Here is a 25,022-nt window from a genome sequence, read left to right as displayed (position 1 = left end):
ATTTTTAATCATAAATTTTGTAAGTCAAAAATGACTTAATACTATTTCAAATTATTGCTTATGATTTACTAAAAAAAAAAGTTTCACTACATATGAATTGTAAAAATCCTTTTTTTTAAGATTTTATTTATTTATTCATGAGAGACCCAGAGATAGAGAGAGGCAGAGACACAGGCAGAGGGAGAAGCAAGCTCCATGCAGGGAGCCCGATGCGGGACTCAATCCCAGGACTCTAGGACCACGCCCTGGGCCAAAGGCAGGTCCTAACCACTGAGCCACCCAGGGATCCCCTAAAAACCCTTTTTTATAGCTATCCTCATCCATCCTCCCTGAGCTTCCATGTCTATGAACTATTACTTAAACCACACCTGCACAAAAAGGGCTGCTTGATTTTGGTTCTGTCAACATAACTGCACCAGAAATAAAAATGATTTAAGAATATAAGCTGTATTTATTTTTTTAAAAAAAGATTTTATTTATTTATTCATGAGAGACACACAGAGAAAGGCAGAGACACAGGCAGAGGGAGAAGCAGGCTCCCCTCAGGGAGCCCAACACAGGACTTGATCCCAGGACCCTGGGATCACGACCTGAGCCAAAAGCAAATGCTCAACCACTGAGCCACCCAGGCACCCCTATGTATTTTAATGTATGGTGCTCAAAATGTTCTATATCACACCATCACTAAAGTGGAAGAAACTAAAAAACGAATCTAATCCCCACCCACTGACGTGATCACAATTTAATAATAAAGTCCAGGGGCCCAGAAATACAAAGTGATCTTCTCAAGAACCTCACTGGAGACCCTGAATATATAATATATACTCTCTCGGTTCCTAGTGAGCACTCTTTCAATTTTACCAATGGACTGACACAGCAGGTGGAAGAGGATGTTAAAGGAGAGTCTAAATTTAGTGTTTTGTTACTATTTATCTACTCAGCAAACAACTAAAATTGTCCAGTGACGTAGGACCACCTGTCTATATCCCCAGCTAATAAATGGAAAACCCAATTTAGCAGTACTGATAACTGGTAGACTCTCCATTTTGAAACACTCATTTCTTAGCTTCTAAAGTACTACTTTTTCCTGGATATTCTTCACTTCTTAGATCATGACTTCCCAGAGTTCTTGAAGACTTGTCTTCCTTTACACAGCCTCTACATGGCTGAGTGTTGTTGGTTCGAACCAAAGTCCTCTGTTCTTTCCACACCTCTCTGTAAGTAATTTCATTTATTCCCACCACTTTAGTTCAGTCTCTTGGAAGATGACCCCCACATCTGAATACCCAGCCCTGACCTTTCCTATCAGCTCTATGCTCAGATCTTCAAAAGTCAATTTGACATTTGCACTCATAGATTCCTGCTTTCTCAAATTCAATATTTCCAAAATGAACAGTGCATTTTCTCCCAAAAACCCACTCATCCCTCAGTCTTTCTCATTAAGGAAATGCCTTCTACTGGTTACTCAAGTAGGAAACCTGGTGTTTTCTTAGTCCCTTCATCCAACTCCATTCCAGTTAATTCAACCTCCCAAATATATTTGGATTCATCCCTCCTTTCACCAGCCCACCTCTCTCCTGAGTTAAGACAACATCCACTCTATTGGTCCTCCTAACTTCTCTCTCTCCTTCCAACAATATTTCTCCACAAAGCAACCAGAGCAATTCTTTCTAAAAGTAAATCCAATCATATTTAAGCTCACTGAATAAAATCCAAATCCCTTACAGCACCTAAGGCCTTCTGTGAGACGATCACTGTTAACAATTACCTGAGGCACCCTGACCTAGCTCCTTGTCTTGAACTCTTCAGCCTCACTGAACTCAGATCTTCAAAATGTACCTTGGGGTGCTGTGTTCAGTGACAGGAATGTTCCGGTTCCAACTTCTCATAAGGCCCTACTTTATCTCCTGAGAAGGCTCCTTTTTCTCTATCAATGAGCCCTGCTGGGTTTCCTTCACAACATTTTAGCTCTGAAATTATGGATCTTATTTATTTGTTTACACCTTTATTAATTATTTCTCCCATTAGACTGTAAGTGGCACAAACAAAGAAGCTGGGACTTGCACTTAATATCACCAACCCAGTACCTGGTACATACTAAGCTCTTAATAAATATGTACTAACTGCATAAAAAATAGCTATCTATCCTTTTTATGAATGGCCATCCTTTTGTGGTATGAAAAAAGCTTCTCATAGCCCCACCCATGAAAAAGTTCTACAAGGACTTTGTGGTGAAAAAAGACATTGTCAAGCTGGTTTTAAAACAGTAGTCAGGTTAATTTAATTAGCCTCAAAGTTTTAGTTATATTTATCCAGCCACTTGAGCTGTTTTTCAGTGATAAAAACTCTGGGAGTCTATAGGATAAAAACAATTTTATCTTATTTTTGGGAAATAAATTGGGCAAATACATAGGCTTTTACAATTAGAAATTACACTAATTCAAAAGATATACATTAAGGCCTATACATGCAAAGTGCGGTGGCACTAGGTACATTAATGGGTAGAATATAAAAGATGAGCCTGGGTGGCTCATTTGGTTAAGCATCCGACTCTTGATTTCCACTCAGGTAGGTTAAGATCTCAGAGTAGTGTGTTTGAACCCCACAATGACCTCTGTGTCAGGGTCTGAGCTCAGCAGGGTGTCTGCCTGAGATTCTCTCTCTCTCCTATTTCTTCTTATACACACTGTCTATCTCTTAAAAACAAAAAGAGCTGAGATTGCTGCTTTCAAAGAGTTTTGCTTCCTCCATTACTCCTTCTGAAAGGTTTTCAGTTTTTTAGAACCTAGTGTTCTTCTTAAAGATCTATGCAAATTAAATATTTTCAACTATTAAAAGAACTTTCTCTGGCTCTAATTAAGTACTCTAAGCATTCAAATGACATTTATTAAATAGTTGCTGTAGTCAAAGAAGTATAAAATAAGGTCAGCTTACTTTAATAAGTTTATTTTTACTATATCACATATTTAGGGGAAACAAGCAGAAGAAAATCAAGGGGAAACAAATAATATCCTCCATATGGCATAAAGTTTCCCCTCTTGCATCAGAAAAGCATAATTGTCTTGAAAAGCTACCCTGTCAAAAAGCTACCATATGAAATAATCTAATTATATGTAGATGCCATTTTAATAGGGACTCTTCTTTGAAGTAAACCTTTTTAGGAAAAAAGACATGCTTCTCTGTGCCCCTTCTTCTTTCTCTCTCATACCCCAGAGCACTTTTATCTCTTATAGCACTTTCTGTAATGCATGCTCTGTTCACAGACTAATTATATTCATATTGATAGAATCAGAATTCTTGAATCTTCTACTAAAAGTGGTCTCTATAATAGCAATAAATGCTGATTTACAAAAATATAACTTGACAGAGGGCCAAAAGAAAATGGTGGAGGTATATGTAACTCATTCTGGCCCATTCTGTGCCAGCTTGGCAGCACAATTGCTTCTGACTATACAGAGGGTCGCTTGGGCTGTCATTGCTTTGTGTCCAAGGTTTAAAAAATACACCTTCTTTCACAAATACTCAGGGTTCTTGTCTGCAGAGCTCTGTCATTTTTATTTTGGTGCCCAGTTCCTATGGCTGAATATAGGCATTGGAGGGAGAGCAGGCATTGCTAAAACCCTGAAGCCCTCTCCCCTGTCCTTTGTGAAATGATTTTCCATTGGCTCTATGCAAGGAGGAGTTTTCTGTACCACTGTGATTTCAGATGGAATTAGAGCACATTCTGGATTAAGAAGTGCCTGAAAAACTGTTCCATTACTTCAATGCCTATTGCTCTTTGGCTGTTCACCCTGATTTTCCTCGCTACAAAAATACCCACTACAAAGCAACTCTCCGCCTCAGGTCAACTCTGGGCATATCAGACAGGGACCAGTATTTTGCTTGAGTGCATGTTCAGGATTTGCAAATTTATGAGAGGTGCCTTCAAAGTAAAACGATAAAGTGGTTTTCAGAGCATAAAAATATTTCTTGAGTAAGCAAGCTGACACAAAGACTGGACACTAAAAAATAAATCTCTTCTCATATTTTGTATTTATAGTACATCAACAATGGGTAGTGAACATTTATAGAATGCTATAAAGAGTATATGGCATTCTGCTTGGTACTAAATTTTGGATATAAGATTGTAGGTAAGATTTTGGCAATATAACTTCTTAGAATTTTAGAAAACATGAATTTACATAATATGACTTTAAAATCAAAGCCTGCTCGGGGTGCCTGGGTGGCTCAGTCTGTTGAGCTTCCAACCCTTGATCTTAGCTCAGGTCTTGATCTCAGGGTCGAGAGTTCAAGCCTCGCACTGGGCTCTACAATGGGTGTGGAAGTCTACTTTAAAAAAATAAATAAATAAAATCATTGCCTGTTTTGATCAAATACTGTATACTAATGTGAGATAGGCTATTTTTAGAATGTTGTAAAAAATAGGGGATACGAATGAAAATAGGGAAAAGAGTTGAGGGTATTAGTTCTGAAAACCTTACCTCTTATTAACATGGCTAACTACACACAGATGTTCTGTTTAGGACTGTATCTTAAAGTAATGGCAGATAATTGAACAGCATCATTTTAATTTCACAATGCAGAGATGTAAGATAATAAGCTCTCCAAATATACAACGGAATCCAGGGCTTTTCTAGTTACTAAAATATACACACATACACACAATTTATAATGAAAATAATTGTCTAGAAAAGAGAAAACCTATAAGGATCAGAAAAAAGTTGATTCTCATGCAAGATATGTTACATACTATAATTAAAATTTATAGATCACACAGCTAGTCTACAAAGTTTTGGTTGGTCCTCAGACCAGCAGCATCAGCATCACCTGGGAACCTGTCACAAATTAGTATGCCCATCCCAGACCTAGGAACTTGCCCTACCACCCATGTTTTAACAAGAATGTCATGGCATTGTGATCTAAACAATACTGAGGAGAGTAATTATAATTGGGACTAGATACAGAGATAAAGGAAGAAGTCAGGATAAAGATTGGGTTGGTTGCTGAGTCTGCATTCTAGATCTTGGAAGAAAACCTTAAGCTTATTTTATTTTATTTTTTTAGGTTTCTAGGTTATCTAACTTAACAATGTAGTTTATAGGGTCTGAATGCAGAGGAGAATGTGAGGACAGTCCACCTAGAAGGCAGGAAGTCATTTATTTGCCCTAAACTCCTTTAGGAATGGAAAGCACAGAAGTAGAAAGACAGGGGTAGAGCCAGCAGAACGGGTGAGAGTCTCAGGTCCTCCATATAAAGGCCTGAAAAACCACAGACTGTATCACTGAGCCTAAAGAGGTCAGCACTCCCAAGTACTAAGAAGCTTCTCCCTTAATTCTCTTACCCTTGAGAAATAATACCTGTCTGCTTCTGCTAATCTCTTACAACTCAGATGGGCTAATGCCCACATAACTCATTTGTCATTTTCTTTCTATTTACGTGGGGAAAAGGATGAGAAAGAGGATGAAGGAAAGAGAAATAAACAGCCCCAAGATAGGGATGCCTGGGTGGCTCAGTGGTTGAAGGTCTGCCTTTGGCTCAAATTGTGATCCTGGGGTCCTGGGATGGAGTCCCCCATTGGGCTCCCAGCAGGGAGCCTGCTTCTCCCTCAGCCTATGTCTCTGCCTCTGTGCCTCTCATGAATAAATACATCTTAAAAAAAAAAAAAAAAAAAACTCCAAGTAGAAGAACCAAATGCCAATCCCTAAAATAAGTAGAGGGAAGCCATAGTGACTTACTCCACATACCTTCTTCACCCCTAAAACCATTCTATTTGCCATGTAGAAAACAGCAAAATAGTGATTCAGTAATTAAAGCTCATATTAAATACCAAGAGTTACTAAAACAATTTAAAAAGAAACAGCTACTACCACCAGCTATTGCCATGGCTCTCATATATCAATCTCTCTGAGGTAAGCATTGGCATCCTCACTCTAATGAGGCCGACTCCCTCATCCAAGAGTCCTATTAAGGCCAAGATTAAAAGTCAAGACCATTTGGCTGAAAAAGTCCATGTTTTTCCACTTTGCTACTTCTGCCACAAGCTCCTGGAAAGTTGGTATAAGAAAATTCCATAAACAAAACTATGAATTAGGTAGTTTGTCCCCAGTGACACTGAATCTTCAGAAGCTCCAGCTCACTCCATCCTCTCATCAAAATCTGCACTCAGGAGTAAGTCTGGCAAACTCAACTGACAGTAGAGATTTTAATTTCAAAAATAGAACTGTTTGGTTTAGAATGAGAGCTTTTGCAATGAATATTATACCAAAAAAAAAAAAACAAAAAAAAACTGGTACCAACAGCAATTTAATTAAGATTGTATTTTGCAAAGATGATCAGTTAAATACATTTCCCTTGACATAGCCACTGTTTGAATTAATATCTAAATGAACAATTCTGTAGGGAATCCAAAAGCTTAAACAGTTACTAGCAGAGGGAGGAAGGTGTTTAAAAATCGTATCAGACTCTGTAACAATGTCAATTATATTTGGGTCTCCTATCATATCAGGGAATCTTTGTAAACCCATGATGCTTACAGAAGCAACTGATAAGCTATTTAAAACTACTGGGCTGCTCAGAAAATTATCACATCAGTGAGGTAAACTGTAAGTTATTGATGGTTCAAACAATGCCTGATTTACTTCCTGGACAGATTCATTTAGCAAGGTAATCTGGTTTCTCACTACAAAATAAAAACAAAATATATGATCGATCTATAAAGCTTTTGCAAGAAATATCTGCAACAACATTTTACATTAATGAGTTCCCATAGTGAATCTATCATTTCTGCCCAGCTACCAGGTTGTAGTAAATATTTAAAGCTCAGGATTAGTAATTGGAATGAAATCTTTTCCAAGCATTAGAGTTTTCTGATCCCCACATAGCTACCAATAGCACAGTAGTATTATATAGATGAAGACATTTTGCAAAATTCCTTGTAAGTGATGGTATTCAGAATAAGGAACCTGCTATGAAGGATATACATCTTGATTAAATGACATTTATCTAAAAGTGGACAATTTAATCAATATGGTACGAAGGTTATAATCCAATCTCTACCTGTATATTTCATAATATAATGTATATGTTACATAGTATTAAAATGGCCTTAATTTTCCACATCTGCTGTAATCCTGGAGCAAGTCTGTGAACCCCAGAGACTCTAATCCCATTTCTCAGCCTAGATACTTTATTCACTATTGGTGAAGTCCACTTTCTATCTCCATATGTAATAGAAAGTAATGGCTTTCAGGCAAATCAATGAAAACTGAATATGGAAAGCCATTATCTTGCTTCTCAGTTTTATGCTTCTCATAACCTGATCTGCTTACAAGTGGTTAATCTAAAGAATCTGTTGCCCAATGTCTCATTTTCCCTAAAACCTTTCTCTATGAGGAAGTTCTAGCAAATAACAAAATGACAGCATTTTCTGACCCCACCCTTGGTCTCATGCTCTTTCTTAGCTCTGTTTATCTCTTATCTGTATCTCTCCTGGGGATTGTTTTCGTAAATTAAAAATGTCTCTATGGCTGGTGAAATGAAGATGCCCTTTATACTCCAAGCCTGGCAATAAAGCACCTTTGAGGTATACCAAATGAGTACCTCATCACCTCAAAACATCTTGCAAGACACCAATAGGTAGAATGATTTATACCACTGACTAATAGGTTATACCACTAATCCTGGTCGTATGTATGTTTGGATCACAGTAGAGACCATTTAGTTCACCAACTGAGTAACGCATGACGATCTTTTGTCAATATCAATAACATTATATAGCAATTCTAATTCATTAAAATAACTTAGCCTGGAATGTTTGGTTGCTTAGCGGCTGGGATGGTATGTGGGCATAAATTTGAAATAAGCAGATAATGGCTATAATATTCACATTGTTGTAATTGCTGAAACCATTTTTTTTTGCAACTATTTCTATTTGATGCAGTTCATTTAATCTTAAACATTCATTGAATGCCTACCATTTTCCAGATACTCAGGGTACAAAGATGAGTAAGTAGGGGAATCCACCCTTTGAGGCATCCACATTCTAGTTAGGGAGAGAGCCATGTGAAAAACCAATAGTTAAAGTACAATCTATTAAGTACAAAAACAGTTCGGGGCTGTAGAAGCAGAAAAGTGGGAGAGATCGGCTGCTTGACAGGGTCTGGCCATTTCAGTTAATGAAAAATCACTTAAAAATTACCACCTGAAATACATTCATTTTAAAAATAGACTCCCTAAGTAAATGTACTAATCTTTAGGAATCATTATTATTCCCCCCTACTAAAACTGCTAAAAGCTACAATCACTCTCTCTTAGATACTATTTCATTCACATAAAGGACCTAGTCAAATAGGGATCTGTGTATAGATCTCCTTCCTGGCTGAGGCAAATGTTCTTTTCTAAAAAAATGTGTATTCATGTTCTCTACCCCCCTGCAATGACAGAGTAGATGTGATTCAACCCAGACCTCCTCCTCTTCACTGACACATTTTAAGGACTCACACTCTGGGCAGTCAGGTAGCAAACAGCATATGATAAAGTAGGCACATTACTAACAGGCATTTTAAAATGACTGTATTATCAAGGCACACAACTGCTTCACTTTATGCCAATACAATACTTTGTAATCAAAGCATTTGGATTCTGTCTAATTACTATTATTAAATTTCTAAAGCATAAGAAAGAGTATGTATGATTTAAAATTTAACTTTCAGGCAGCCCAGGTGGCTCAGCGGTTTAGTGCCGCCTTCAGCCCAAGGCCTGATCCTGGAGACCCCAGATCGAGTCCCACATCGGGCTCCCTGCATGGAGCCTGGTTCTCCCTCTGCCTGTGTCTCTCCCTCTCTCTCTGTGTGTGTGTGTGTGTGTGTGTGTGTCTGTCTCACTAATAAATAAATAAAATCTTTAAATAAATAAATAAATAAAATTTGACTCTCATATCAAATCCTTGTAATCTTTAAGATATCAAATAAAGAACTGAGAAATATTTGTCTCTGCATAGATTAATACACTCTAATGTATATAATGTATACACTATAAATGTGTAAATGAGTAATATGAGTAACAAGAGACTAGACTTCTTGACAAAATATCCAATCACAGCAAAATAATTGACACTTCACTTGGCTGTGCCTCAAACTAGCTTAATGGCCTTGGAGGAGACATCCAAAAACCCTGAATCTCCTATGTGACAAATGAATGGACTATTTTCTCTATTTTGAGAGGGAAAAAGTAAACTACATTAATGGAATTGAACTAGATGCTCTCTAGAGTTTCTCTGGGCTCAAATGTTATGAAAGCTTCTAACCATTCCCTTGGTTCTAACCTTCCAATCCATTCCCAGTGTAAGATACCAAGGCAGTTAACAATTAAGCTGTTATTAGTGAATCATGTGTTCTAAATGGTCACTTGCTAGGGTCTATTATTTTAGTGTCACAACTATGACCTGTAAATAATATAGGCATTTGAGAAACTTATTAACTTGTAGAACCGTGAGGTACAGGTTATCGTATCAGACAAATCTACTAGAGAAACCCCAGTAGGAATACATGTGTTCCTAAGCATATAAAACCTCAACAGAGTAAGAAATATCTGAAAGGGTAAGACACCTCATCCTTCAAAATACTCCCTAGCGAAAAACTTTGCAAATGGCATACTGAAATGAAAACAGCCCTTCACACTTATGACCTAAGATGCTTTCCAATGATAATAACAGACACATCTAGGTCTATATATATAACACATGCATATGCTATATTTTTATGTGTCTGTGTGTGTGACCTGAGTGGCAAAGCCAAAGTAGTCATTGTAAACAAAAAGCACATTTTCAAAAGAATCATTACAAAAAGCTCAAAGTGGGGATCCCTGCGTGGCTCAGTGGTTTAAAGCCTGCCTTTGGCCCAGGGCGTGATCCTGGAATCCTGGGATCAAGTCCCACGTTGGGCTCCCTGCATGGAGCCTGCTTCTCCCTCTGCCTGTGTCTCTGCCTCTCTCTCTCTGTGTCTCTTGTGAATAAATAAATAAAATCGTAAAAAAAAAAAAAAAAAAAAAAAAAGCCCAAAGAGGAAAAAAAGAACAGAGAGGCTCACAGAGTCAGTCAAGCTTGGATCAAACTAGAAATTATGCAAGTTGGAGAACATTTTGAGTAATAACCTTATATAAGTCTCCAAAACCACTCCAAAGATGGTTTAAAAGTAAAATAAAATAGTGAAACTAATGAGCAAAAGGACCCATGGAAGAAAAGATAAGCCTGGGTTATAGGGAAAAAAGAAATATTCTCATGTGCTATGTATCTTAATGAAGGCTAAAGGATAGAAAAATAAAACCCATAAAATATTATTCTGGGGCACCTGGGTGGCTCAGTGGTTAAGCGTCTGCCTTTGGCTCAGATCGTGATCCTGGGATCCTGGGATCGAGTCCTGCATCGTGCTCCCTGCAGGGAGCCTACTTCTCCCTCTGTCTATGTCTGCCTCTCTCTGTGTGTTTCTCATGAATAAATAAATAAAATCTTTAAAAAATATATAATTCTGTCTATAGTTCAAGTTGCTGCAATTCAAGACAAATGTACAGGGACTAAAGATTCTTTTTTTTTTTAATTTTTTTTTTTTTTTATTTTTTTATTTATGATAGTCACAGAGAGAGAGAGGCAGAGACACAGGCGGAGGGAGAAGCAGGCTCCATGCACCGGGAGCCTGATGTGGGATTCGATCCCGGGTCTCCAGGATCGCGCCCTGGGCCAAAGGCAGGCACCAAACCGCTGCGCCACCCAGGGATCCCTTTTTTTTTTAATTTTTTTTTTTTATTTTTTATTTATTTATGATAGTCACAGAGAGAGAGAGGCAGAGACACAGGCGGAGGGAGAAGCAGGCTCCATGCACTGGGAGCCTGATGTGGGATTCGATCCCGGGTCTCCAGGATCGCGCCCTGGGCCAAAGGCAGGCACCAAACCGCTGCGCCACCCAGGGATCCCTTTTTTTTTTAATTTTTTTTTTTTTATTTTTTATTTATTTATGATAGTCACAGAGAGAGAGAGGCAGAGACACAGGCGGAGGGAGAAGCAGGCTCCATGCACCGGGAGCCTGATGTGGGATTCGATCCCGGGTCTCCAGGATCGTAAAGATTCTTTAGAACAATCCTTTTCATCACCAATCCCTCCTTCAATCATGTGACCAAATAAGGGATACAGCCCCCAAACAGAAACCAGAAAGTGCAGTGCTCTCTGGTGGGGAAAAAATGAAGACCTGGAGGGAACCCTCATCTGTGTAACATTATGAATGACTCAGAGTAAAGACAGACCAGCTCACCAAGTCTTTTAGAAGCTACTTCTAAATCTGATTTTAGCTCCCTTCAAGAAGGGTAGTTAATACATCACGTGGTGACCCTGGCAGAGAATATTTAAAGATTTGAAATGGCTTGGTTAAATTCATGAATGGCTGAGGAAAGTTGAAATTAATTCCTATCCTCTACAGTTGATGTCAGAGAGAACAGCTGTGCCCTCAAAGGCCTCCACTGGCAGCATCGGTTTGAACTACTAGGTGGTACAGGCCTGAAATCTGGCAAGCTCTATTTTTTTCATGTTACGTGAAATATATCAAAGTATTACTTATTAAATGCACTTCTAAAGGATTAGAATAAGGGATGCCTGTGTGGCTCAGCGGTTGGGCATCTGCCTTTGGTTCAGGGTGTGATCCTGGGGTCCCAGGATTGAGTCCCACATCAGGCTCCCGGCACGGAGTCTGCTTCTCCCTCTGCCTGTGTCTCTGCCTCTCTCTGTGTCTCTCATGAATAAATAAAGTCTTTAGAAAAAAAATAAAGGATTATAGAACAAACTTGTTGCTTCCTGGTAAATGCCATCAGATGTTGAGATTAAATCCAGAGAGCCAGCCTGAGGTAAGAAACCCCAACGACAACAGATCCACAGGTATGACCCCTACGAGTTTGACATAATAATACAAAACAAACTGGGATGGAGAAGAGACACAAGGGATTCGCTGACAGCTCAACCAGAAAAAAAGAACTTACATTTGACTTAGATAGAAGACAGGGTTTTGTTAAAGTACAATCAATTCCATCTTTGAAATGAAATCTCAATGGGGCAGGATTGCTTTAAAACAGTTACTTACTAAAAATTAGTCAGCTGCTTAGTTTGATAGAAATTACTACTTTATTTTCATTGTTGGACATAAGCTGTTTAGTGGTTATGACTGCTGCAAGAAGACCCTCTATTCCCATGGTTTCTGTTTATCTGACTTCAGTGAACCTAATCTAGATGTGGAAACCGGTCATTGTGCTATCTGGGAGGAAAAAGAGCAAATTCTGTGTTTAATTAAAAGAAAAACCACTTATGCTCATTAAAGCTACCTAACTACATTCTCCTCACATACTATAGTTATTAATCAAAAGTCTATTTCCCAGCCAGTCTATTGACCATGTGGCAAAATGGCCTCTCAACATTGGAGAAAGGCTCCATCAAAGGAACATGCTCCAGGGAAATGGTGCATCCTCAAGGGAAGGGACCTTAGTCGGCTCTACTGTCTTAACTACTTTTTCGAGTAGCATTTGCTAGCCAATGATAACCAATCCTATCTCTTCCAAAAATCAAAACTGACAAATTGACCTTTATATTTAGAAAAGATTACCAAGGAGTTCAGCAAACCTTACTTCTGGTAGTGGGCCGGCTGGTTTGGTTAGGATTCCTCCTACATACACAACATTAGGCAGAGTGGGTCCTTGGAAACTCCAGTGCTACATCTGTACACAGCATCCACAGACTGGACCCATGGACCAAGTCGTACATGGACTTCTCTGGCAGCAGGTTGTACTTCTGCATTATCCTTTCATATTTGGGAAGAACCAGAAAGCTGACCCCTAATCTGGAAATGAGGTAAACGCCGGTATTTTTCATCCTCTGCAGCAAGTTCATGTGGTCTGTGAGGAGTGAGTTAAACTCTGGGACGTAAGCTAATGGGGCAGGAGCACCCACTTCCGCAGGATACCAAAGGCCAGTTGAAAATACAGCATATTTAACTCCTAAAAGATGAGCTATCACAAATCCACACATGTCATTAGGGTCCACCAGCAGCAGGTCAAACTTTTCCTTCTTCAGACCCTGAATCAGGGCGCGGTTGCCAACCATCATGTCACAGTTCTTGGTATAGTGATCTAGTATGTCAAACAGTTCGATTGCTGTTAATCTCCCAGAGAAAATATTCCGCATTTTGGACTGCAGGAAAGCATCGGAGGTGGTACTGTTAAAAATTCCTGGGTATCGCTGGAGGCTGTAATGATTAGATGGCGCGATGTCTCTGCCTTCGGAGAGAAGAAACACTGTACGGTGGCCTCTCTCATGCAAGGCTGAGGCTAGTGTCTTGAAAATGTACATATGGCTCTCAAACATAATTGGCGGCACGATGATGATTTTGGCGGCCTTCGCTATCCCAACAGCACTCCACAGGAGCATGAAATACGGAGTGTAAGACTTCATAGCTGAAATGACAACCGGAAAACCACTTAAAACAAAGTACAATCCTTACCCTGCAAAACAACCACAGAATTTTTTTCGTAGTCTCTCTCGTGATCCACTACTTTGTCTAAGTATCACTGTTTAAAAGTATCCTGATACTGGTTTAATTACCTCTCTATTTTTGAAAGACAATTTTTTTAAGGTATAGAACTGACAGCAAAGCTGACAGAAACTGAAATATACTTAAAATGTATCCATTTCAGAGCACATGACTGCATCAATAATAGAGAACTAGATTTCTTTTAGAGAACTAGATTTATGAAACTCTGAAATAAAACTTTTATAAGATTGAATGTCTGAAGATCTTTCTTCTTTGAATAATCGCTGTAAGATATCTATGGAACATCTGTTTATCTTTTAATTAAACATCAATGCTAATTTCAGGAAGAAGAGCCAAGATTTTTGATTTCTGGGTGCATCAGCATGTATGTCTCTTTTTAAATCATTTGATCACAGCAGTTACATTCCCAGTTATCATCAAAGCATATCAAAGAAAGATTATGTTTTAAAAAATAATCCTTCAAGTTAACAGTTCTATAGAAAAGACATTTTTCTACAGGAAAAATTACTTTATTGTGAATTTCCCCTTTACCTAAATACCCTGATGTGTCCTGGCAGTCTCTATTTATGCAATCTCTATCAATTCACCAATTCATCTCAGGGCACTGAAAGAAACTTTTAATAGAAAAATCCAAGAGAATTAACGGGATCTTTGTAAATGCTTATGGAAGAACTGATGATGAACGAATATATCCCAGACCACACTTCTTTGTGTTGTATCTGTAACTCAGGTGCAAATAGCAAATTAGAGGATGGCTGTACACATGACACCTATCACTTCTCCTACCTTTCATGGTAGTAGATTATGTACAATAGTTAGAGTTGTCCTCTGTTATTTTTTAGAATTAAGTGTCCTACCTCTGGGGGGGGGGGGGGGGGCTATGTAGTGTGCAAACTCCTCCTACCCTACCCAGTATAATTTTTACTTAGACTCTAAGTTAGCCTCCAAATAGAAAAAAGATCTAAACAGTAGTTAACCATGCAAGCTGGATCTTTTTACCTGGAGGAACAACTTAAAATAGATTTATATGCACATTACCGAATCAATATCTATTTTTACTCATTAACATGTATTAACCAGCCTACTCTCACAAACTCCCACCAACTAAATGCAGTTTTAGCAACTATACCTTCTCAACATTCAAACACTACAAGCAACCTAAGAAAAACAAAAAAGAAAGTCAATAGCAGGCAAATGATCGATTCTTCCAATATCAAGATTAAACTATGAAAAATCTATCTCCAGTTGCCTTTTTCCTCTCACTCCAAGGAAATTTTCAAGCTATTTCTAGATGTTGACCCTATACCATTAAGAGTAAACAGAAGTAATGCACATTATAAGCACATAAAAGCCTGTTAAATGTTGCTTGAATTAAATGATGGCTTTAAAAAAATAAATTTGGAGAAAACACTATTTCTATAACAATGAAGTAAGTTTATTTTGTAATTACATGGTCAATGAAAAAAATAGACAATCTTTTGTAAAAAAAAATTTTTAAGATTTATTTATTTATTTATTTAAGAGAGAGAGAGAGAGAGAGAGAGAGAGAGAGGGAGGGAGAGAGAGAACGCACCAGAGAACACACATAGCAGGAACAGCAGAGGGAGAGGGACAGCAGGCTCCCCACTGAGCAGGAAGCTTGACATGGGGCTTGATCCCTGGGGTCCTGGGATCATGACCCAAGCCGTTGGCAGACACTTAACCGACCAAGCCACCCAGGCATCCCTAAATAGCCAATCTTGGAGGAAACTTCCCTGGCCTTATTCTACTGTACTGTCTCTCTGTGGTGCAGCCTCCAAATCCAAGGAATTAAAAATTAGGGATTCTCAGTAGAGATGTTCCTAATTCTAGGGATGAAATTTATGCAAACACAGTTATTGCAGCAGCTAGGGTCCACTGCTGTTATTAATACTACCTGTCACTATTTGCTTGTCCAAGAAGACGTAACAGCTGAGGGACCAATCATAGGAACTGCTCTGCCCATTGTCTTTTGCATTTAGCTGAGCAGCAAACACACAGTTTATTCAGTAGCAGTTAAAACCACTGCTTTATCTACCATAAATAAGATACAAAATAAAAAATAATAGTAGGGAAACCAACCCTTTCACTGAGCTTTTAATTCTATTCTTGCTTTTTGATTTTAATATTTTATTTCAGTAATTACTATAAAGTAAAAAGAAATCACAGAAAAAAATCTTTAAATGCACAACTGCCTGTGTTCAAGAACAGCATTGTTCAATAGAGCTTTCTGTGAATATGAAAATGTTCTATATCCCTCCTATCCAATACTGGGCAGCTGAAGTGTAGTTACTGTGATTGGGAAACTGAATTTTAAATTTTAACATGTGGCTAAATTAATTTAGTACTAGTGGCTACAGTACTAATATAAAGTTAGAAAAGTGCATATATTCTCTCTATATAGATTCTGAAAGTATGCAAAAATACAAATATTTGTGACAAAATATCTTATAAAAACAATCTCTATTAGGTCTTCATGAAAAAATACTGATTACCAACAAAGAAGCATCATTTGTGCAAGTGTGTCATTCTGCTGTTCAAATACAAGACTAAGTATGAAGGACTATAACAGTACTTTATTTATTTATTTTTTTTTTTTATATAACAGTACTTTAATCTCATAAACATCACTGCAGTGGATAACAGAATGACTAATACAACTACCAACAAATAGTAAGATTCTTAAAAACAAACAAACAAACAAACAAAACAAAACAAAAATAGTAAGATTCTTGCTAGTCCAGACTTATCAGAGTGTGTCTACTGATAAGCTGGAGTTAATTAATATTAAAAATTTCTGCTCTAAAGACAATGTCAAGAGAATGAGAAGACAAGCCACAGACTGGGAGAAAACATTTGTAAAAGACACATCTGATAAAGGACTATTGTCCAAAATACACAAAGAACTCTTAAAATTCAACAATATGAAAGTAACCAACATAATTTTAAATAGGGCTGAAGACCTTAATAGGTAACTCATAAAGAAAACATACGGATGGCAAAGGAGCATATAGGAAGATGCTCACGTCATAAGTCATCAGGGAAATGCAAAATTAAAACCATGAGATACCACTACACCTGTCAGAATGGTCAAGATCCAGAACACTGATAATGCCAAATGCTGGAGAGAATACAGAGCAACAGGAACTCTCAGTGGGAATGTAAAATGGCACAGCCACATTGGAAGGCAGGTTAGTGTTCTTTTACAAAACTAACATATGATCCAGCAATTGTCCTCCTTGGTATTTACCCAAGAGTTGAAAATTTATGTGCACACAAAGACCTGTACACGGATGTGCATAGCAGCTTCATTCATAACTGCCAAAACTTGGAAGCAATCAACATATCCTCCAGCAGGTAAATGGATAAATAAACTGGAGTGGAATATTACTCAGTGCTAAAAAGAAAATTAACTATCAAAACATTAAAAGACAGGAAAGAAACTTAAATGCATTTTAAGTGATATGCATATTACTTACGATATGCATATAATAGTGTAAATTACAAGAGTAAATTTTAATTTAACATTTTCTATAATGGACATATGTTACTCTTAATAAAAATAATAAGTATTGTTTTTATTTTTATTTTTTTTTAAGATTTTATTTATTTATTCATGAGAGACACAGAGAAAAAGAGGCAGAGACACAGGCAGAGGGAGAAGCAGACTCCATGCAGGGAGCCTGATGTGGGACTTGATCCTGGGACTCCAGGATCATGCCCTAGGCTAAAGGCAGGTGCTACACCGCTGAACCACCCAGGGGTCCCATAAGAATTGTTTTTAAATAATATGTGATGAAAGTAACTCATTTACAATAACAATAAAGTACATAGGGGATCACTGGGTGGCTCAGCGGTGGCGCCTGCCTTTGGCCCAGGGGGTGATCCTGGAGACCTGGGATTGAGTCCCACAATCCCACGTTGGGCTCCCTGCATGGAGCCTGCTTCTCCCTCTGCCTGTGTCTCTGCCTCTCTCTCTCTGTGTGTCTATCATAAATAAATAAATATTTTAAAAAAACATAAATAATAAAGTACATAAAGTGCCTCTGAAATTAACTAAAAAGGATATTTGTTTGCTATACTAAGTTCAACAAGCCTTTCCCTAAACACATACACATAGAAATACTAGTTGTATAAAAATACTCTTATTATTTTAATGAAAGATGGTATTTGAAAAGTCAATCCTCCCCATAAGTAGACTGAACAAATTCCTCACAAAATCCCACTAGATAGTTCATTTTGTTTTGTTTGGAATTTGACCAAATTATACCCATGTTCACTTGTTAGAAGATACAAGAGAGAATAAACAGTAAAGCCTCAGGACAGCAAGGATAAATGTTAAAAGATATTTTTAAAAATAATTAAAACACTATGAATTTAGCCTAAGAATTCTACTTCAAATAAGTAGAATTACAAGAAGGTAGGTAGATAGCCTTGAATAAATACGAATTTATTCGTATAAGAATTCATATAAATAAGAATTCCTTGAATAAATATGAACATCACATGAGATGAAGATAGCAAAACAGGTAGATTAGGAAGGAATAACTTCCTATTGAAATGGAGTGCTAAAAAATTGGCTTTATACTTGAGAAACAGAATCACTGAATTTTTTATCTCAGACTTTCCCCAAAGTAAATCAGATAGAATAGCATTATTTTTTTTTAATACAGCCAATAAAAGTGTTGAGCTTTTTTTTTTTTTTTTTTTAATTTATTTATGATAGTCACAGAGAGAGAGAGAGGCAGAGACATAGGCAGAGGGAGAGGCAGGCTCCATGCACTGGGAGCCTGACGTGGGATTCGATCCCGGGTCTCCAGGATCGCGCCCTGGGCCAAAGGCAGGCGCTAAACCGCTGCGCCACCCAGGGATCCCAAAAGTGTTGAGCTTTAAATGATCTCTGGAAAGAGAAGGAAACAAGGTGAGCAGAAAGAAAAATTCTTATTGCAGATTCTTATTAGATTTGACTACAAAATCACAGAATATTTTTGGAATGTTTGAAACATCTGGAGCAGAGGTTTCCAGTCCAAGATGACTGACTGAGCACAAATGTTTTCACTCCTTTCTTCCTAAAGCTTCTTTAGAAATGATAGGAAAGTACATTAAAGGGCGTATCTAATATCTCTGAGAATGGGTATGAGGAAATGAGGTGTGGGCAGGGCTACAGTCATCAGTGTAATAGATTTTTGACAAATTTCTAGAAAACAAATGCTAAGAATATCTTACTGAGGAATAAAAGTGAATGGAGGAAGTCATGCCTAGAACACACAAGAGAATCTGGTACCAGAGGTGAAAACAGCTTCCAGAACGGCGGAGAGCTTAAGTGGACAAGCCTGGGAGCTAGAGTAGTGGGTGGAGCAAGAAATCACAAGGGACAGCTCTGGAAAGAGGAGTTGGAGCAGTTTTCCCCATCTATTACAACTTCCCTTCACTTCCGTGGAGGTAAAGCAGAGGCAGTTGCATTTACTCCCCAAAGTAAAAATGCACATCAGTTCTCTAGATAGAGAGATAAGCTGCCTAAAGAGTGATTAGAACAGATAACTCAAGGTAACACCCTCCTAAAGCTGGCATACGGGAGGTGGCTTTGGGCTCCTTCTCTATGCACCTTAGAGAAAGCGCTGGCCACCGAACACACCACATTCATACACAGTTTGAACCTAACCTCCCAGTTAGAGGCAAGGAGCTAAAATCTGCCAAATGACTGAACAAAGCAAACTAGATTTTTCTTTTATAAAATTTGCAGGAATATCATTTTGAATGATAACACAGTTTTAGGCCGGTGATGAAAATGTAAACTGGTGCAACTGTTTTGGAAAACAACTGGCACATCATTTTACATTTATGTAATGACTCTACATCAGAAATACCAGCATGCAGGCAGCCCAGGTGGCTCAGAGGTTTAGCGCCGCCTTCAGCCCAGGGTGTGATCCTGGAGACCTGGGATCGAGTCTCATGTCAGGCTCCCTGCATGGAGCCTGCTTCTCCCTCTGCCTGTGTCTCTGCCTCTCTCTCTCTTCCTGTGTCTCTCATGAATAAATAAAATTTAAAGAAAAGAAATACCCGCATGCATGTACATAGATGTTCCTGTATTTACTTTTAACAGCAAATAGCCAGAAACCAATAGGAATCCAGCAATTGAGGATTAATCACATCATAGTACATTTTACAATGGAGTATTATAGAAAATTATATGACTATCACATACATGTATACACAAAATGATTATATTGACTCACAAAGTAAATAAACTTATCAGTAGTCAATTTGGATTTTCAAATTGAAGGATTTTGTTTCTCTTCTTACTTTTATATTTCCAGGTTTTTGAAGTTTTCTATCAAAAATATGTAATATTTATAACACATTCATTCCATTTCCATGCCCCTGGAGCTTTACTCCCACTCTCCTCAATCAAATCTCTTAAAGTATCAGTGTCTATATTAAAATATATTTAATTATTTAATTAATTTAAGATATATAAATATATTAAATATCAGTAAGTGAGCCCTAGTTACTCCCCAGATAATTAAAGCCTGGCATTGCCTCCACCACCACTCTGCCCAAACACTCATTGTTAAGGGCACTAAATACCTCATAATATTCACACAAATGCCCTTTCCTCTGAACATTTATCTAATTGGACTTCTTTCTAACACTACACACAAATAATCCCTTTTCTCCTCCAATTCTTTCTTAGTTCTGAGATGCTACTGCTACTTGACTGTATTCCACTGTCACAGTATTGAAGAAAATCCAGAATCCAAAGACTCTAAACAAATTTCATTTTACATATTAGCCCATCCTTTCTTCTTTATATTAAAAATCATTTCTATGTTTGCATTCATGACAAGAAACAATGCCAGTTTTAATAAGAGTGCACACCTCTCACCATAGGGAAGCCATTAACATTTAAGTGCAAATTAATTCAGCAAGGATATGAGAGTAGCACTTTACTTGAATGCTGTGTATCCAAAACACTCATTTGTAAATCTAAGATCCATCTAAGGCCAAGTCCTTAGAACACCAGAAAAAAAAAAATAGATTAGCTCTATCATTCTTGCTCCTAAACCTCAATGGTTCACTTCCACTGAAATTCAACAACAGAACATCCCAATATACTACTAAGATTTTTTTAAAGATTTATTTATTTATTTTAGAGGAAAAAAAAAGAGAGAGCCAGGGGAAGGGAGAGTCTTCAGTAGACTCCATGCTCAGCGCATAGATGACACAGAGATCACCACCTGAACCAAAACCAAGAGTAGGAAGCTTAACCTACTGCGCCACCCAAGTGCCCATATACTACTGGGATTTTTTTTAAGATAAAAAAATAAATTTCATGAATCCCTCATTTTTCCCATTTTCTCAAGCAGGAGTCATAATATCAGTCTAACAGCTACCTTAGGAGACCTCTAGCAACCTTACTTTAAAATGCTATTTTCACCCTATTTAGTAAAAAAAAAAAAAAAAACAAAACAGAGAATCACCAGTGGCTACCAAATGAAAGAATCATTTCTTTGGTTTTCGTTATTTGAGGCTAAATCATGAATAATGCTGAACTGAAAAGTATACATGAGGATGAACTAAACTATACAGGAAAAAAAAAATGGCAAGCACATAAACTATAGGAAAGAATTTAAGCTTTCGTAGCCTGCCAGCCCAGCAGCTCAACAATTCAGGAAAAAGAGGGGGAAAAGAAAGAGAGGCAAACCAAGAAACAGACTCTTAACTCTAGAGAACAAACTGAGGGTTACCATAGGGGAGGGAGTGATAGAGGGGTGAAACAGGTGATGGGGATGAAGAAAGGTGATGAGCACCAGGTGCTGTATGGAAGTATGGAATCACACTATATTGTACACCTGAAACTAATATTACACTGTACGTTAACTAACTGGTATTTGAATAAAAACTTGAAAGAAAACCTATCATTTTAAACAAGAATTAATCAAAGTGTTTTTGCATTAAAGGAAAAACAAAATAAAGGCTAAAGGGAAATTTGGGACACTTGGGTGGCTCAGTAGTTGAGTGTCTGCCTCCAGCTCAGGGCATGGTCCCAGAGTCCTGGGATTGAGTCCCACATCAGGCTCCCCTCCAGGAGCCTGCTCCTCCCTCTGCCTATGTCTACGTCTCTCTCATTAAATAAATAAATGAATGAAATCTTTACCAAAAAAAGGCTAAAGGGAAATTTAAAATCATGTCTATATGTGGTGAATTGAGCTATTTAGAAAAATGAAGTGGATGATTTAGTCCCCAAAGCAGATTATGTAGTCTGGCAAGCTGAATAGCTAAATTTCTCAGTACTTTTAAGTTTCCCCAGCATTTCGTATTATGAAGACTGCAATAAGATGAAAAAATACATCAATCATAACTACCACCAGAGGTCAACCTTGGTACTACATGAAATATTGTTAGAATAATTTCATCTCTCTTCAAAGCACCTTTTATAAGTAAGCCTAGGAAAATAACATCCAGTAAAATTAAAAATAAAAAAAAATCAAATCTATCAAAGTAAAGACTAATTATGAATCATTACCAGTGCTTTTAAATAAATACCAACAGCATTTTTCACAGAACTAGAACAAATAATCCTAAATTGTGTATGGAACTGATGAGAGAGCAGAAGTCTATCTGAGGACAAAGCATAAACTGATACCCCACACCCCCAGCCCAGGTAGGATACCTGTGACATTCCTCTGGCTCTCCTGGCTGCCCTATTTTTTTTTTTTTTTTAATCAATAACCTAGCTTCCCGAAGGAAATGTAGATACAATTAAATGTCCTTATAACCTGCAGCCCATAGACAAGATACTTGAAATAGGCAGAGCATAATGTTCCTCCAGGAAGTTCCCAACAGTCTTAAAGTTAATGCTTTGCCAGAGGAAAACAACATTAACTTGACAATGGCCTCCAATATCTTGCAGATCCTCCTCAGCATAAGAAAATCCTTTCCTTACCTCCAACTCCCAGATACATAATCAGCCACCCCTCACAAGCCCAGGGCACCAGCTCTTCCTTCCCACAGGTCCTGTCCCCAGGCTTTAGTAAAACCACCACTTTGCACCAAAGACATCTTAAGAATTCTTTCCTGGTCGTTGGCTCCAGACCTCACGGTACCAAACCCCGCCTATACTGTCTATATTCCAAAACTACATCAGAGCCCCAAAACACCTGAATAGCCAGAGCAATCTTGCGAAAGAAGAACAAAGCTGAAGGTATTACAATCCTGATTTCAAGATACACTACAAAGCTATAATAATCAAAACAGTAAGGTACCGGCACAAAAACATACATAAAGATCAATAGAACAGGACAGAGAGACTGGAAAAAACCCACACCTACATGGTCAATTAACCTGCGACAAAGGACACAAGCACACAAAGAGGGGAAAAGAGTTTTTTTGATAAATGCTGCTGGAAAAACAGCAGATACATCCAAAAGAATGAAACTGGACTACTTTCTTACACAAAAATAAAATTGAAAATAAAATGAATTAAAAACATAAATTTGAGACCTGAGGCTATAAAACTCCGAGAAGAAAATATGGATAGTAATCCTTTGGAAATCATCCTTAGCAACATTTTTCTACATAGGTCTCCTCAGGCAAGGGAAACAAAAACAAAAAATATACTGGAACTACACAAAAATGAAAAGCTTTTACACAGCAAAGGAAACCATCAACAAAACAAAGAGGCAACCTAGTGACTGGGAGAAGACATTTGCAAATGATATATGTGATAAGGGGCTGATATCCAAAATATATAAAGAACCTACACAACTCAACACAAAAACAAACAAAAAAATCTGATAAAAAATTAGGCAGAGGACCTGAAAGAGACATTTTTCCACAGAAGACATGAGGATGATCAACAAACTCACAAAAAGATGCTCAACATCACTAATCATCAAGGAAAGGAAAATTAAAACCACAGTGGAATATCGCCTCACACCAGTCAGAATGGCTAGTATCAAAAAGACAAGAGATAACAAGTGTAGGTGAGGATGTAGAGAAAAGGAAACCTTGTGCATTGTTGATGGAAATGTAAATTAGGGGATCCCTGGGTGGTGCAGCGGTTTGGCGCCTGCCTTTGGCCCAGGGCGCGATCCTGGAGACCCGGGATCGAATCCCACGTCGGGCTCCCAGTGAATGGAGCCTGCTTCTCCCTCTGCCTATGTCTCTGCCTCTCTCTCTCTCTCTCTGTGACTATCATAAGTAAATAAAAATTAAAAAAATAAAAAATAAAAAATAAATAAAAAAAAAGAAATTTAAAAAAAAAAGGAAATGTAAATTAGTGCAGCTACTATGGAAAAAAGTATGGAGGTTCCTCAAAACATTAAAAATAGAAATATCATATGATCCAATAATTCCACTACTAGGTATTTATCCAAAGAAAATGAAAACATAAATTTGAAAATTTATATGTTTACTGTAGCATTATTTACAAAAGCCAAGATACGGAAGTCACCAAAGTACCCACTGATAGATGAATAAAGAAGATGTAGTGTATATGCACAATATATTACTCAGCCACAAAAAGAAATGAGAACTTGCCATTAGCAACAACACGGATGGACTGAGAGGGTATTATGCTAAGTGAAACAAGTCAGAAAAAGACAAGTATGGTATAAATTTCACTTATATGAGAAATCTAAAAAAAAACAAAAAAAACAAATGAACAAACCCAAAACAGATTTAAATATAGAGAACTGGTGGTGGCCAAAGGAAAATTGGGAGGGGTGTGTGTGAAATAGGTAAAAGAGTTTAAGAAGTACAAACTTCCAGTTCTAAAATAATTAAGTCATGGAATTGAAATGTAGAACATAGGAAATATAGTCAGTAATATTGTAATAACATCAGATGGTGACAAATAGTGACTATAGTTACTGTGATGAGCACTGAGGAAGGTACAGAATTGTCCAATCACTATTTGCCACCTGAAAACTAATATAACACTGAATGTGTATTTTACTTTAATTTAAAAGAGAAAATAAAATCTAATTTCTGTATCCACTAGCACAATTTAAGCTCCAAAAGGATAGAGATTTTAGTAAAAGCAGGTAACTATTTTATTCTCATTGCTAACCATGTAGTAAGTACTTAATAAATATTTACTGAATGAACTGACTGCAATTACGATTTTGAACCAGGATATGCAGTTGGACCACAGGCACTGCCACCTACAGTCCCATCTTTTCCTTTAATCTTAAATGAATGAAGTGCAATTTTATCAACTGCCTTACTTCTCAACAAAATCATAGTCAAAAGCTTTTGCCTGAGGCACTGTAATCTGAATTACAGAGAAAATTTCTAGGGTAATGTGTATTGCAGTTGGAGGAAGAAAGCAGCAAAATACAGATTCCGTCTCAGCTTTTCCTTAAATCTAGGGATCTTTTTTCATAACTTCTTACTCATTCAATGTGTAAATGACCAAGA

General features: G+C 37.6%; 1 protein-coding gene across 1 annotated transcript in view; it reads right to left on the bottom strand.

The window, feature by feature from the left end:
* Positions 1 to 25,022, bottom strand: part of UGT8 (UDP glycosyltransferase 8) — an 84,990-nt gene that overhangs the window by 40,526 nt on the left and 19,442 nt on the right. Inside the window, 2 exon segments of the mRNA XM_041760215.1 lie at positions 12,658 to 12,723; positions 12,725 to 13,482. Of these exon segments, the coding sequence (XP_041616149.1) occupies positions 12,658 to 12,723; positions 12,725 to 13,480 (822 nt within the window). The 5' untranslated portion in view covers positions 13,481 to 13,482.

This window comes from Vulpes lagopus, chromosome 6, assembly GCF_018345385.1.
Source record: "Vulpes lagopus strain Blue_001 chromosome 6, ASM1834538v1, whole genome shotgun sequence".
Taxonomy (NCBI): domain Eukaryota; kingdom Metazoa; phylum Chordata; class Mammalia; order Carnivora; family Canidae; genus Vulpes; species Vulpes lagopus.
The sequence above is the reverse complement of the archived record's forward strand: the minus strand, read 5'-3'. Positions and strand labels throughout refer to the sequence as shown.